The 16,746-nt window shown below is 41.5% G+C and overlaps 1 protein-coding gene across 1 annotated transcript in view; it reads left to right on the forward strand.

Annotated features, from left to right (window-relative positions):
- Positions 1-16,746, forward strand: part of qsox1 (quiescin Q6 sulfhydryl oxidase 1) — a 164,577-nt gene that overhangs the window by 66,858 nt on the left and 80,973 nt on the right. Inside the window, exons 4-5 of the mRNA XM_063063763.1 lie at positions 8,486-8,591; positions 12,847-12,937. Coding sequence (XP_062919833.1) covers positions 8,486-8,591; positions 12,847-12,937 — 197 coding nt within the window. The remainder of the gene's footprint in view (positions 1-8,485; positions 8,592-12,846; positions 12,938-16,746) is intronic.

Consider the following 16,746-nt stretch of genomic DNA (forward strand, 5'->3'; position numbering starts at 1 on the left):
AGTACCTGTCCAGCAGTCTCTTAAAAGACCCTATTGTATCTGCCTCCACCACCGTCGCTGGTAGCCCATTCCACGCACTCACCACTCCCTGTGTAAAAAAACTTACCCCTGATATCTCCTCTGTACCTACGTCCAAACACCTTAAAACCGTGCCCTGTCGTGCAAGCCATTTCAGCCCTGGGAGAAAGCCTCTGACTCTCCACATGATCAATGCCTCTCATCATCTTATACACGTCCATCAGGTCACCTCTCATCCTCCATCGCTCCAAGGAAAAAGACCGAGTTCACTCAAGCTATTCTCATTAGGCATGCTCCCCAGTCCAGACAACATCCTTGTAACACACACAAAATGCTGGTGGAACACAGCAGGCCAGGCGGCATCTATTGGAAGAGGTACAGTCGACGTTTTGGGCTGAGACCCTTCATCAGGACTAACTGAAAGAAGAGATAGTAAGAGATTTGAAAGTGGGAGGTGGAGGGGAAGATCCAAAATGATAGGAGAAGACAGGAGGGGGAGGGATGGAGCTAAGAGCTGGAAAGTGGATTGGCAAAAGGGATACGAGGCTGGAGAAGGGAGATATACTGCGTCCAGTGCTCCCGATGCAGCCTTCTATATATTGGCGAGACCTGACGCAGGCTGGGAGACCGTTTCGCTGAACACCTACGCTCTGTGCGCCAGAGAAAGCAGGATCTCCCAGTGGCCACACATTTTAATTCAACGTCCCATTCCCATTCTGATATGTCTATCCACGGCCTGATCTATTGTCAAGATGAAGCCACACTCAGGTTGGAGGAACAACACCTTATATTCTGTCTGGGTAGCCTCCAACCTGATGGCATGAACATTGACTTCTCTAACTTCCGTTAATGCCCGTCCTCCCCTTCTTACCCCATCCCTTATTTATTTATTATTTTCCCCCCTTTTTTCTCTCTTTCTCTTTTCTCTCCCTCTGTCCCTCTCACTATAACTCCTTCCCTGCTCTCCATCTTCCTCTGGGCTCCCCTCCCCTTTTCTTTCTCCCTAGGCCTCGAATCCCATGATCCTCTCCCTTCTCCAGCCTTGTATCCCTTTTGCCAATCAACTTTCCAGCTCTTGGCTCCATCCCACCCCTTCCTGTCTTCTCCTATCATTTCGGAAATCCCCCTCCCCGCCACTTTCAAATCTCTTACTATCTCTTCTTTCAGTTAGTCCTGACGAAGGGCCTCAGCCCGAAACGTCGACTGTACCTCTTCCTATAGATGCCACCTGGCCTGCTGTGTTCCTCCAGCATTTTGTGTGTATTGCTTGAATTTCCAGCATTTGCAGATTTCCTCGTGTCTGCATTTTTAAACATCGTTTTAAATCTCCTCTGCACCCTTTCTATTGTTTCCACATCCTTCCTATACTGAGGTGACCAGAATTGAGCACAGTATTCCAAGTGGGGTCGAGCCAGGGTCCTATATAGCTGCAGATTACCTCTTGGCTCCTAAACTCAATCCCACGATTGATGAAGGCCAATGCACTGTATGCTATCTTAACCACAGAGTCAACCTGCGCAGCAGCTTTTGAGCGTCCTGTGGACTTAGACCCCAAGATCCCTCTGATCCTCCACACTGCCAAGAGTCTTATCATTAATACTATATTCTGTCATCATATTTGACCTTCCAAAATGAACCACCTCACACTTATCTGGGTTGAACTCCATCTGCCACTTCTCAGCCCAGTTTTGCATCCTGTCAATATCCTGCTGTAACTTCTGACAGCCCTCCACACTATCCACAACACCTCCAACCTTTGTGTCATCAGCAGATTTACTAACTCATCCCTCCAGTTCCTCATCCAGGTCATTTATCAAAATCACAAAGAGTAGGGGTCCCAGAACAGATCCCTGAGGCACACCACTGGTGACCAACCTCCATGAAGAATATGACCCACCTTCAACCACTCTTTGCCTTCTGTGGGAAAGCCATTTCCAAATCCACAAAACAATGTCCCCTTGGATCCCATTCCTCCTTACTTTCTCAATAAGCCTTGCATAGGGTACCTTATCAAATGCCTTGCTAAAATCCATATACACTATATCTACTGCTCTACCATCATCAATATGTTTAGTCACATCCTCAAAAAATTCAATCAGGCTCATAAGGCACAACCTGCCTTTCACAAAGCCATGCTGACTGTTCCTAATCATACTATGCCTCTCCAAATGTTCATAAATCCTGGCTCTCAGGATCTTCTCCAACAGCTTACCAACCACTGAAGTAAGACTCACTGGTCTATAATTTCCTGGGCTATCTCTACTCCCCTTCTTGAATAAGAGAACAACATCCACAACACTCCAGTCCTCTGGAACCTCTCCCGTCCCCATTGATGATGCAAAGATCATTGCCAGAGGCTCAGAAATCTCCTTCTTCGCCTCCCACAGTAGCCTGCGGTACATCTTGTCCTGTCCCAGTGACTTATTCAACTTGATTCTTTCCAAAAACTCCAGCACATCCTCTTTCTTAATATCTACATGCTCAAGCTTTTCAGTCCACTGTTAGTCATCCCTACAATCGCCAAGATCCTTTTACGTAGTGAACACTGAAGCAAAGTATTCATTAAGTAACTGTGCTATCTCCTCCGGTTCCATGCACACTTTTCCATAGTTACACCTGATTGGTCCTACTCTCTTACGTCTTATCCTCTTGCTCTTCACATACCTGTTCAATGCTTTGGGGTTTTCCTTAATCCTGTCCACCAAGGCCTTCTCATGGCCCCTTCTGGCTCTCCTAATTTCATTCTTAAGCTCCTTCTTGCTAACCTTATAATCTTCTAGATCGCAATCATTATCTAATTTTTTGAGCCTTTTGTAAGCTCTTCTTTTCTTCTTGACTAGATTTACAACAGCCTTTCTACACCATGGTTCCTGTACCCTACCATCTTTTCCCTGTCTCATTGGAACATACCTATGCAGAACTCCACGCAAACATTCTCTGAACATTTGCCACATTTCTTCCATACATTTCCCTGAGAACATCTGTTCCCAATTTATGCTTCCAAGTTCCTGCCTGATAGCTTCATATTTCCCCTTACTCCAATTAGCTTTCCTAACTTGTCTGTTCCTATCCCTCTCCAATGTGCCTGAGGATTGACTGAGGCAGGGAGTTCTAAGGTGGTTTTTAAGCATGAACAGCCAACTTGCTTGATGGCCTTAAACCCACCATTTGTTAAGACATCAGCATCCTTGTCCAACCATGACACAATCACATACAGAGTCTGGACATTGCCACTTCATCCCTAAAAGTGGGAAGATTACATGGTAGAATGTCTATTTATCTGGGGTGGCTGGTGAAAATCTACAGGAATCTGCTGGCTTGTAGATTTCAGGTAATAAGTGAAGGATAAAGTAGGGATCGGTTCTCCTAATCTTTCAAAAAATTCTTGGTAGATTAACATCAGACATTCGAGAGAAAAGTTTGAAGTTTCATGTTACTGATGTTGGGAAAATGAACATTGTCGGCTGTTCAGAAATAACCCCAATTCTCTGAATTCAAGGGAATGTATGTCTCAAGTCTCTCTGTGGGATGAAGTTGAAAATAAAGACCTAACTTTAAAAGGAGAACACCAGGTTGATGACAGGAAGAAATTCCTGTACATAAGATCAGGGAAATCTGAAGTAGCCTTAACCCAACATCTTTGGACAGCTGGGAGTTAAATATTTCAAACTGTGATTTGATGGGTTGTTGATAGGTTTAATTGTTTACAGAACAAAAGCAGAGAACTACTAAGTCAATGGAAAACAGGCTCCAATACTTCATAGCAACAAACACAAAATGCTGAAGGAACTCGGCAGGTCAGGTATTATCTAGAGAAATGAACAAACAGCAGAGGTTTTGGGCGGAGACCCTTCTTCAGGACTGGAAAGGAAGGGGGAAGACAGCAGAATACAAAGGTGGAGGAAGCGTAAGGAGGATAGTTAGAAGGTGATAGGTGAAGCCAGGTGTGTAGGGGAGGTAAAGGGCTGAAGGTGAAGGAATCTAATAGGAGAGGAGGGTGAATCATAGGAGATGTGTGGCTGTGGTAGTGATCTGCTGTTCCAGTAATTCACTTGTTTCATTGATCTTTTGTAAGACTTGTACAGTCTGTTTAGAGATTCCCCTTCTTTGCAAAATACAGAATATTTGCTCGTAAATTTGATATAGAATAGATGACTAAATGTACAACATGGTCATATGAATCGTGGCTCAAAGTTCAATACTTAATCTGCAGCAAATAATCTGATTGGATGAAGCTGTAAATAAGATTATTCACATATTTTGATTGAGAGCAAGGAGGTGAAATGGGAAAGTATTTACTTTTCATCACCCAGTAATCCTGTTGTAAAGTGCATGGTATGATCAGGATTGACGCTGAGTGTGATTGTTTCTCTTCAACCACTTCCCTCCCCTTCCTTTCCCAAACTTTGCTCCTACCACTGCTACCACTGTGCAGTCATAAAGATCTTCAATGCTAAACAAAGCTATTGCTTAATATTCAAACCTAAGGTTAAATGTCAAATCCTATGGAGCAGTTCAGAGCCACTGGTTAGAAAATGTGGACAAGGGGCTGTAAGTTGGAAGGTAGATTTTCTAAGTACGGAAGCTGTAGGAAATTGTAGATTTTGTAAGCAAGGAAATAATAGAATTTCAACTAATTGTAGAATTCTACCTCATCCTTTACGTTAGAAGGTTGCGAGTTCAAATTGCACTTTAAGCAATGGAGTGCAAAGCTTTGGCTGTCATTATTGTGCAGTATTTTGAGAGACCTGCCTTCTCAGGTACAATACTCCATTAGGACTACACAGATAGGAAAGGAATGTAGGGGTTCATGGCGAGTAACTAGGTGCTAACCAAACCAAATAACCTGATCACTTATCTTGGATCTTCATTCGTATCAATTGGATTCCACTTTTCCTGCGTCACAACAGTGCCTGTACTTCAGAAAGGAGCTCATGCATAGTAAAGCATCATGGAACATCTTGAGACTGTAACAAGTGTTGTGTACGTGTGATTTCTTTATCTTTAGTGAAATGAGAAGAAGTGAACTGTGATGGCTTTGGAAACTATATAGGTATTAACTTGGACTTGAAACGTGGTCAGGTTTTCATCATTGGAGCTCACATTGGAAGGCCACAAGGTAACTGCTAGGAAATGGTATCAGCACTTGATAGACACAATTCTCAACATGGAATCAGAGGGCCAAATGGCCTGCTTCTGACCTGTATGGCTCTATAAGTTGGCCAGCTTTTCCTTGAAACCTGCTTAAGAGATGGCGAAAGTAGCTGGAAGCTTGCCGGATAACTGGGACAATCTTGAAACCTTGACTGAACCCACATCTTACAGACATTCAAGTACAGCCAAATATCCCAAGTTAAAGGGATAAGTCGTGAAACTATTGAAAGAGGATGGCTGCTCTGCTGGTTAGGTCAAGCTTTCCAATGATGTGTTCAATCAATTCATCTCCTCGTTGTGCAATTTGTTCGTGATATTATTGATGCAATGTTATTTACTCAGTGGAATATTCTAATTTGGAGGAATAATACGTTTATCTTGAAATGCTGCTGTTGGGACTCTCCTTAAAGCTTGCTGAGGGAGTGGTTCGACTATACCGATCCCTATTTGCTAAGTGAGCCAATCTCATATGAAAATAAGAAATAGGAGCAGCAGTAGGCCATCTGGCCCATCAAGCCTGCTCTGCCTTTCAATAAGATCATGGCTGATCTGGCAATGGACTCATCTCCACTTACCTGCCGTTTCCCCATAACCTTTAATTCCCCAACAATGCAAAATCTATCCAACCTTGTCTTAAATATATTTACTGAGGTAGCCTCCACTGCTTAAGTGGGCAGAGAACTCCACAGATTCACCATTCTCTGGGAAAAGCAGTCCCTCCTCATCTCCATCCTAAATCTACTCCCCTGAATCTTGAGTCTATGTCCTCTAGTTCTAGTCTCACCTACCAATGGAAACAACCTTTCTGCCTCTATCTTATCCATCCCTTTCATAATTTTATATGTTTCTATAAGATCTCCTCAGTACTTCAGTCATTGTCAGGCCTTTGCATGGATGGTCTTCTTGATCCTGTGAGCTATACAGGGACCTCTCCCGGAATTGCAGATCTTTATTGTGATGGACTTATGCCTCCTCTGCAATAGACCACCTGTATCTCAAGCAAAGGGAAAATGATGGCAGATGATCGGGAAAGACCGGTCTCCTATTTCTTGAGGACATCCCGATCCGGCACTTGGTCTCATTGAATCTGCAAGGAGGATAGGTCTCCATGCATTGTGGAGCTGCCAGGACATCCAGAGAGGGGGCTGTATTCACCTCTTAGCCATGCACACACTTTAAATGTCAAGTCAGTAAACATTAACCAGCATCCCCACTTTTCTCCGACCCAGGGACATCTGAAGGACTTGCCATCTGAGCTAATCGTAGCGCAGTATAGAACCTCAAGACAAGCCCAAGGGGTATTAGTCTGTCTTCTGAAGAAAGGATGGTTTATTGTTTTTAATGGGCTAGAATGCAATTTCCACTACAACGTAACACATGATTAATTAATCTTAAATCCTGCTTTTTTGTCCCTGAATCTTGCATGAAGTACATGTGAGCCAAGAATTTTTAGAATTCCACACTTCCAGACAAGGGATTAAGTTCATTAAAATGAAGTCTGCTTGATTTACTGTGGATGCAGCCCAGACCCTGGCATCAAAGGAATGCTGGCTCCGTTTATCTGGCAGTCAGATGTAACTTTGTTGTGCCCAAAAGCAGGGTCCTGGGGATCTACACAGGAAGAACCAGGGACCTGTTGGAAGGTTTTCTTCTTACCCCAGCATGCAACTACCAGCCCATTATCAGTATCAGAGTCAGGCTTATTATCACCCACATGTGTCATGAAATTTGTTAACTTAGCAGCAATGCAATACGCGATGATATGGAAAGAAAAAAGATAAATTAATTACAGTAAGTATATATCAAATAGAGTAAAAATAGTGCAAAAACAAGTATTTATTTATATATATTTATATAGAAAGAAAGAAAAATAGATAGATAAAAAAGTGAGGTAGTGTTCATGGGTGAAATGTCCACTTAGGAATCTTATGGAGGAGGGGAAGAAGCTGTTCCTGAATCGCTGAGTGTTCTAGTTAAGACCATAGGACGGTAATATGTAGGAGCAGAATTAGGCCATTTGGCCCATTGATACTGCTCTGCCATTTGATCATGGCTGCTTCACTTTCCCGCTCAACCCCATTCTTTTGCCTTCTCTCCATAACCTTTGATGCCCTTACTAATTAAGTACATACCAACCTATGCTTTAAATATACCCAAATACTTAGGCAAAGAATTCACAGATTGACCACCTTCTGTCTAACAAAATTCAGCTAATCTGCGTTCTAAAGGAACACAGATTCTGTGTTCTAATCTGTGCTCTCAGTTCCTAAACTCTCCCACTATAGGAAACATCTTCTCCTCGTCCACTCTATCTGGGCCTCTCAATATTCAGTACATTTCAATCAGATGCTACCTCATTCTTCCAAACTCCAGTGACTACAGGCCCAGACTCACCAAACACTACTCGTACATTAACCATTTCATTCCTGGAATTATGCTTGTAAACCTCCTCTGGGCCTTCTCCCATGCCAGCACGTTCTTTCTTGAATATAGGGCCCAAAACTGCTCACAATTCTCCAAATATGGTCTGACAAATGCCTTATAAGACCTCAGTACTACACCTTTGCTTTTATATTCTAGTTCTCTTCAATTGTTTTGCCTTTGGTTCAGAGCTCTTGTTTCTCATCACCTGATTCAAGTGCGTCCAATGTAAAGGGAGAGACTGAGGGAAGCTCTTGCTTAAGTATTAAAGTGTGAACTGCGGACGATCTCTGCAGTTCTACACAGGAAACTATTTGACTGTGAATCTTCAGCATGCTTTATGGGATATAATCTTTGGGAACTAGCTAAATATAACACTGCAATGGGACATGGTGAAGTTCTAATTCTAACTGTGAGACTGCGGGTTGCAACCTCAGTAAGACTTGAAGAAGGGAGAAGTGGCACTGTCATGTACTTAGGTTTGTCCCTATACACTCAGTCTTTATCAATGGACACCCCCATGTTTGTATCAACAAATCCAATACTCTCTCTAGTATTGATACTCAAGTTCAGATAAAACACCCATGCATGTCAGCCGAAAGGGGCAAGGGGGATATTGCTGTGGAAAATATCTGGAAAATTATTTCAAGCACAGTTCATTTTATTGAGCTCACTATGTTGGCATAGTTGAAGGAACTACAGGGCACACACTGGAAAATCCTAGCCAATCTTTGTTGAAGTAGATGCAAAACAAGAGAACCCATTTGTTTGTGAATCCAGCAGTTGTCCCATTCTTACAACCGTATTCCTTTGAAGTGCCTAGGTGACTGTCATTACCATGCCCTAGTGACCAATACTTGTCTGACTCCACTCTGTATCTGGTTCCCGACAGGCTCTGAGCGCAGTGTGTCAGCTCTGCGTCATTACTTTATTGATCACCTGGAGGCACATGACGAGAATGTGTGGCCCCCAGCATGTCCTCCATTAGAACCAGTCAGGTAAGCACACTCTGAATTAAAGTTATGGGTTTGTTGTCACACCTTGCTCTCAGCGAAGGTCACCGGTTGGAAAAAAAACAGATGGTTAGCTGCAGTGGCACGTTAGTGCAAAGGGTTTTACTTAGTGCTGAGTGAAAAAAAAATATTTACAAATAGACAAATGAAAACAAACATGTACAAATATACAGAAGCCTTCTCTATGACACACTTTGATTTTAACTTTGCAATATAACTATTCACCAACCATCAAATCCAAGCTCCACACTCCTCAGCAAAGCCAAACTGAGAGTTTAAATCTACCTCCATAGGGTGTAGTGCAACTGCTCCCACTAACCCAGGCATTATTTTAGGATGCCCCCAAACGGTCCCTTGGGTCTTTTGGGGCTGTTCTGCTGTTAAAAACTGATGTAGCAGTGTGAGAGAAGAGAAATGAAACAGTTTGGAATGCCTGTGTTTAGAATCCTTATGGTTATGAGTTATAAACCAGTAGAGCACATTAACTGAAGAGATTGTTTTGATTAGCCAAGCTGGCTATTGTTTACTTTTGGAGTGTGTAAATGGTGAACTCCCAAAAACTGAAGAACAGGAAGGCAAGGTGTGTGAACTACTGTTTAGTGATCATTACAGAATGTCTCTCTGATGCTTCCCGCTCTCTCCCCTCTCCCTCCCCCTTTTCCCAATCATGATTCCCCTCTCCCTGCCTCTTCCCACTCTCAGTCCACAATACAGACCCATGTTAGACTCAGGTTTATCATCACTCACATGTTATGATTTTTTTTGCGGCAGCAGTACAGTACAATACATAAAATTACTACAGTACCATGCAAAAGTCTTAGACACCATAGTCATATATATGTGTGTAAGAACTTTGCACAGTACTTTATGCATCAGATACATTTGATAGTTTGCTCCCCTCTTATTTAATGGAACAAAGTTGTGGGGATCAATTTAATGCTCTACAAAAGAGCGTGATAACTTCGGGAAGTAATTAAGGATATACTGACACCCAGGCATCAAAGAAAGAAAGGAGGACCTATTTGAGGGAAGGTGAGGAGTTTACATGAGACTTGACGTATGGGAAGTTATTTTCAGAATGCTTGTGTATTCAATTTGATAAAGTTTATTTGTGACTTGTCTGGCCTCTGAGTCAAAGAAATATTAGTGATGTGAGCAACGGTGTGAGAGATGGCTGTTATGTTTAGAAAATGTGGTGAACAAAATGAGTTTCAATCTATCATTGTCCTAATAACGTCATAGCTTGAGAATTGAAAGTCAGCTACAGAACTCTGAAAGAAACTTTTGCTTGTCTGTGCTTTCATAGTGTTAAATGGTTTCATTGAATGAAGAAGCAGAGATTGATGTTTTAATAAATGGTGGTCACCTCTTTAGGGTCAGAGTTCAGGAAAGTGTCAGATAGCAAATACATCTTCCTCAAGCATGGTTTGATGGTGGTTGTGTCACATATTAGAAATCCAGTAAAGCAGTTTCAGCTCTTTTATATCTGTTGGTTAGGGGAAGACAATGCACCCTCTCTTTGCCTAAGGACAGAACTTAAGAGAAGGAAGGTAATAGTAAAGGCATGTCTGAATAATAGAGAAATGTTTGAACCTATGCCTTCCATGAACTAACATTGATTCTAGCCTATTGTCTGCTAAAACTGGGAAGTCTTTTTTGGAGCACGTGTGGTTGCTTTCTGATGGTACTGGGTATGTTGACTGTGAAGTTCTAAACTCAATCAAAGTTGATAAGCCCTATCCGCTACAGATAGCTATGAGTACCATCACGAAAGGGAGGGTGTACTATAGCTACATATTTTTTGAAGACTAGTTCTGGTGTTTCAGTTTTCTCCACAGCCCAAAGACGTAGGTCAATTAGTAGGTCAATTGGTCATTGTAAATTGTTCTGTGATTAGATTAGGGTTCAACTGGGGGTTGTGAGGGCCTATTCTGCACTGTATCTCAATAAACAAAAAATAAATAAAATACTTTGCTTCCCTGTTAATGGCAATTTTAGTGCCAAGCCCCACTATTTCAGTGGTATGTCCCTCCTCTCTGCCAAGGAGATACTTCCAGCCAACAAAGCAGTTTAAACACAGTTTATTTGTTTTTAGTGATACACATTTAAATTTAGATAAAATTCTTAAAACACATTTAAATCTCACAGAGGATTTCTATCTTATAAAAGATTCACAAATTTAAAATGATCTCTGAAACACAAATGATTTCCGAAACATGGGTACAATTTCTATAAGCCTAGAGGCATATGAATGAGTCATCTGTTACAGAAATCAAAAGCAGAGGAATTGATTCCAGATCACCCCGTCTTTCTGTCATGCTTCATGTTGTTCTTGAACATTCCTAACAAGCCTGAATCCAGTCATCCCTCGGTATCCACAGGGGATTGGTTCCAAGACCCCCCCCCCCACCATGGATACCAAAATCCGCAGATGCTCAAGTCCCTTATCTAAAGTGGCGTAGTATTTGCATATAACCTACGAACATCCTCCCGTATACATTAAATCATCTCTAGATTACTTATAATACCTAATACAATGTAAATACTATGTAAATAGTTGTTATACTGTATTGTTTAGAGAATAATGACAAGAAAAAGAAGTCTGTGTATGTTCAGTACAGTCGCAACCATCGTAGCCCTTCTGGGAACACTGATGCTGCCTCAGCGTCAGCCAATGCTGATTCTCCCGTGATCTTTAAGTTCTTGAGGCAGTAACACTTTACATCGCTAGCCAGCCATCCCTTAGAAGCCTTAAACTCCTTCCTCTCGCTCACAACACAAGTAGCGAATGAACGAGACACAAGGCGAACAATGCTCAAACAATGAGTGCTGGAGAGAGACTGAGGATCTATGAAATGGCAGGAGGCTACAGCAGGGTATGCCTACACGTCACTTCATTCGCGTGGATTCAGTGTGGTGCTCGGCGTGTGGCAAATTCAAATTTTGCTTTTTGGAACTTTCTGGAATTTTTTCCTGAATATTTTCAATCCACTGTTGGTTGAATCCACGGATGTGGAACCCATGGATACAGAGGGCCGACTGTACTCTCTTTTGCCAGGGATGACTTCACACAGATGTGACATCTCTGAGGTACCTTTTCACAGAGATGGTCTAATTGCTTCTGGGGACAGATATCCTAGACCCCACAATTAATGCTGTGAATGCTGACTCTCTCTGAGCACATAATCCTTCCAACTATTCATAGATCAGCTGGTTGATGTTCTAAGTAATAGTATCACTCTCACCTACAAGCTTCCTTGAACTAAATAATTTAGCCAATGTTGTCTGGTTTGATGCAAGCCAATTAACATAATTCCATTGTTTTGCACTGCATCTCTTGAGCACCTAGCCCTGTGCTGTGGCTTAGCAGCCTGTGCTGTGGCTTAGCAGCCTGTGCTCTATAGACAGTGCTGTTTGTTTGCAAAGCTGTCCTTTTAACTTCAGTCTGATTATTGCTTGCTATTTACCTTAATAACTGAGGACTGGCTCCTGTTTATGACAAGAAACTGTGCAAAGAATATTGGTTTGATGTTTAACTTACTGAAAGACAACTCTTTCATCTTTAGAAGCTCACAGCTGCTGTGTTAGAAAGCTGAGCTTAGCAAAAAGAAGGCATCCATGCCTGGACAGTGAATATCAATAACGCTTCTTTTAAGTGAGATATCTAGAACCAGTAATCACACTAAACTAAGAGATGGCTATTCAATCCAGAGAACAGGAGAAATTTCCCCACCCAGAGATTAATGAATCACTGGGCCCACGCAACTGACCAAACCCAACTTCTACAGACCCCATTGACAGAAATTGGAAAGGTGGTTAGTGTGGGAAGCAAGAACGGATCAGCCACATTTTTCTCAGTATGTGGATGTCCTTCTGTGGATTATGGAGCATAGAGTTATTTAAATGTATCCAATGACTGGCTTATAAATGCCATTTAGCAAGTACATCATAAAAGCAACAGTGGCAAGCTGTTAACAAGGTAAGTAGTATATTGACTCTCATAGCCAGAGATTTAAATAGGTCTTGCACACCTGCACAAAACCTTGTTAAGAACACACTGGGAATATTCAGTGCATTTTTGGTCTCCAGTATGATTCTTCTAAAGAATATTTCAAGATTTCTGACAAATTGGATTAATACCTTTCCCATTTCTATGATCTTGCAACCTTAATTTTCTTCAAACCATCTTAATGCAGAAAGAAATTACTCACCTGTATATTTTCCCTTCCCTCAAATACAGTATGGCAGAGGTTCAGAGCTTCTTTGCTTTCAACGATGTTCTGTATCTAGCACTGATCTTCGAAGAAGAAAACTCCTACATCGGCCGAGAGGTAAGAAGAGCCCCATTGCCTTTTCACTTCCTCCGGTGCTGCACACATTTTATCTGTCCTTACTCTGTGCTTAACTAACACTATTTACAGATCGCCAGCTTAGCTGCCCTTGTGTGCCTGCCCATCATGCTATTGAACAGTGCAGCTAAAGACCCTGGGGCCATTTATAAAACAGTTGAATAATAAGGCATCAGGGGGTGTATAACACCACTAGTTCAACAGAGCTTTCAATACAGCATGTCACAGAGGTCTTCTAATTGGGGATTTTGAGACTAGCAACATTAAATTTATCTTTCCATCAGAATGAAAATGTCAGTGTGGGGGGATTTGAATTATTTTGTTTTGCAACATACAATGTACTAAAGCATGTCCATTCCTTGTAATAATGGTAATGCTCCATTTTAACTTCCCCACTCCCAATTTTGTTCCCTGACCCATTGCAAATCACAACCAGTCCTGAGCCTTTATTCATTCAGATCCTAATTACCCAAGATCTGAGAGATATGCAAGGGCATTTAAGAATCAACCACATTGTTGTGGGCCTTGTGTCAGAAATAAGACAGACAGGGGAAGGAGGACAGGAAAGAGAATCCACTACCAAAACTGTAACTGCATTGTCTGTAAATAATTCTTCAACAATTGGTCTAAATTAATAGTGTCAGACAGTTATCAATAAAAAAGCTGATTAGAACATATACAACATAGTAAAGGATCAAGACAGGCGATTGAAATGTGGGATTGTATTGATTCCATGGTGACAAAATAGTGGAGCCAATTCAACGGTCCATATGCCTCCAAAATAAACTGGGATTTGTATTGACTGAGATTAGGCTACAGATTTAATGACCACACAGTTTATGTCAATCTGACCAATGCAAATCAGATCATTGTTGTAATACACCAGCCGCCCCTTAGCTTCTTAGGGTACTAGAATAATGAGAAATAATCTGTTGAGTTTTTTGCTCCCAAAGGGATTGTTAGATTGTGAATTTTTTACCTGAGCCATTAGAAAATCAGAAGGCAGCCATCAGGAGACTTGTGTTGGAAGTAAGGGCATGTGGTTAGGCACATGGTCTAGATATCATGATTTAGCCCTCAGTAATGGCCCGTTACAGCTGAGTGTGCTTGCAATGGGAACAAGGGTCAGTGGGTGGAAGTAAGATTCAACTGGCCTCCATTAGACTTCAGAGGTGTGGGCCTTCAAGGAGGGAAAACAAGATGTACAACTGCAGAACCAGATATTGACTGGATTACTCAAGGCATAGACATGTTTTGTGTTTTCTTTTTGACAGGATGAGGAGACAGATGACTTTCCAAGTGGCACTCCCCTATTTACTGTACAGGGGTGAGACCTTTCAATGGTTATGTACCCCACACTCCCTTTTAACTTAACAGGTTAACTAAAATATTATTAAGTATCATCTTTAAATAGAAAAAGGAACTTAAAGTGTGTTGGAACAATCATGAAATAGTGCCCAACAGTCCAGAAAATCTGCTCTATCAGTAGCGCTGAAGTTGTAAGTGTGTCAGATTAACGGAGTTTTGCTCTATAAAGCTTCCCCTTCTGAGTGTCTAAAGTAGTATTCACGTTCTTGGGGCAGCTGGTGAAGTGCAGCCCTCCATCACCTCGGACATCACCATTCCGGACATGCCCTCTTCCTGGTATTAACATCAGGAAGGAGGTACAGAAGCTAATGTCCCACAGTCAATGATTCAGAAACAGTTCCTTCCCCACCACCATCAAATTTCTGAATTGTCCAGAAACACTACCTTCTTATTCCATATTTCACACTATTTTTTGTAATTTATTATGATTGTTATTTCTTTGCATAATACTGTGATCTTTCATATCATATCATATGTCAAAGATAATAAACTTGCTTCAGGTGATGTCTGAATCGGCGGGAGAGCCCACAGAGCTCACTGCTTTATTCTTACCCCTAACCCCTCACCTGGGAGGTTTTGAAATCCTGATCTTTTTCCTGAAATATTAAAAATACACATCATCAGTTAGTTATGTAATCCCTTGGACATAGAAGACAACTGGTGCTGTCCCCTTCTCATCCCTCAGTAAGTCACTAATGACAGAGGGTTAACATTCTGCTTCGTGAGAAAATGTTATCGCCAATTGCGCTTGACATTATCAGGAGTCAATCTAACATTGGTTTTGGGTATAATCTGGAATTTGATGAAATGTAGGGGAGATTAATGTGTATTTTCAAATAAAATCTGTCTGCTTTTTGGAATTAATGTCCTTCTAAATGTGACATTCAGTCCTTTTTGTTGAAATTATGTCCTTGTTAAATCATGACAGAACAGAACAGGGGCCCATTTACAAGCAATCTTTCTTGGATGAAAGAAAGACAATTCCATCGTGTTTTGAAGCAGGTTATTGAAATTAGATGAAGTGCTAGTGGCTTCCCATCTGTTATTGGTGTTAGGCATAGAGAGAGAAAATTGAGGTGAATACTGTATCAGCCTAACTATGGGGGAGGGTTGACTTAATAGAAACAGATTTCATATGTATCACCTTTACTATTGATTTGTTTTTGCGCTGCTGAAGAGTAGTTCTATGAAAGTAGAACCTTAACTCTCCAAGTGGATTGAAAAATGTTCGGTGCATTTTATATATAGAAACTGAAGACTGTGCTCCTTGATGTAAGATGTGTGTTGGCCTTGAAACATGGGATTGTTGACCCAAGACAATCCAATTGTTTAGTTGTAACAGTGGCAGAAGGAAAATAAATTAGCCACAGTCGAATGGCCAAGAAGATTCGACGGGCTGAATAGTCTAATTCTATTCCTATGTCATATATAGGTGATCTCATTAAAACGAACTACATATTGGAAGGCCTAGATGGAGTGAACATGGAGACAATGTTTACAATAGTAAGAAAGTCTAGAACCTGAGAGCTCAAGCTCAGAATACAAGGACATTCAAGGTTCAAAATAAATTTATTATCAAAGTAAATGCCTGTCACCATAAACAACCCTGAGAATCATTTTCTTGTTAGCATTCACAGTAAATACAAAGAACCATAATAGAATCAATGAAATACCATAAACAACAAGAAGGACAAACTAACAATGTGCAAAAGACAATAAACTGTGCAAATACGGAAAGAAAAAGAAAAAAATCAATCAATCAATCAATCAATCAATCAGCAAGCAAGCAATAAACATCAAGAATATGGGATGAAAGGTCCTTGAAAGTGAGTTTATAGGTTGTGGGAAGAATTCAGTGTTGGTGTGAGTGAATTTGAGTGAAGTTATCCCCTCTGGTTCAAGAGCCTGATGGTTGAGGGGTAATAACTGTTCATGAACAATATGGTGTGGGTCCAGAGGCTCCTGTATTTCCTTTCTGATGGCAGCAGCAAGAAGAGCACGTGGCATGGATGGTGGGTGTTCTTGATGTTGCTTTCCTGCAACAGCGATCCTTGTAGATGTGCTCAATGTTGGGGAGGGCATTTTGAGAGCATCACTAAGTTGTGGCTAAAAGAAGATCATTATTAGGAGCTTAACATCCAAGGATGCACACTGTATTGAAAGGACATGCAGATAGACTGAGGGGGTGGGATGACTCTTTTGGTAAAAAATTGAAATCAAACCCGTAGAAAGAGGTATGGCAGGAATACGTAGAAACCTTGTGGGTAGAGCTAGTCCTGACGAAGGGTCTCGGCCTGAAACGTCGACTGTACCTCTTCCTAGAGATGCTGCCTGGCCTGCTGCGTTCACCAGCAACTTTGATGTGTGTTGCGTGAGTAGAGTTAAGAAATTGGAAGGGTAAAAAGACCATGATGGAAGTTATA

The sequence above is a fragment of the Mobula hypostoma genome, chromosome 12 (assembly GCF_963921235.1).
Source record: "Mobula hypostoma chromosome 12, sMobHyp1.1, whole genome shotgun sequence".
NCBI classification, from domain to species: Eukaryota; Metazoa; Chordata; class Chondrichthyes; order Myliobatiformes; family Myliobatidae; genus Mobula; species Mobula hypostoma.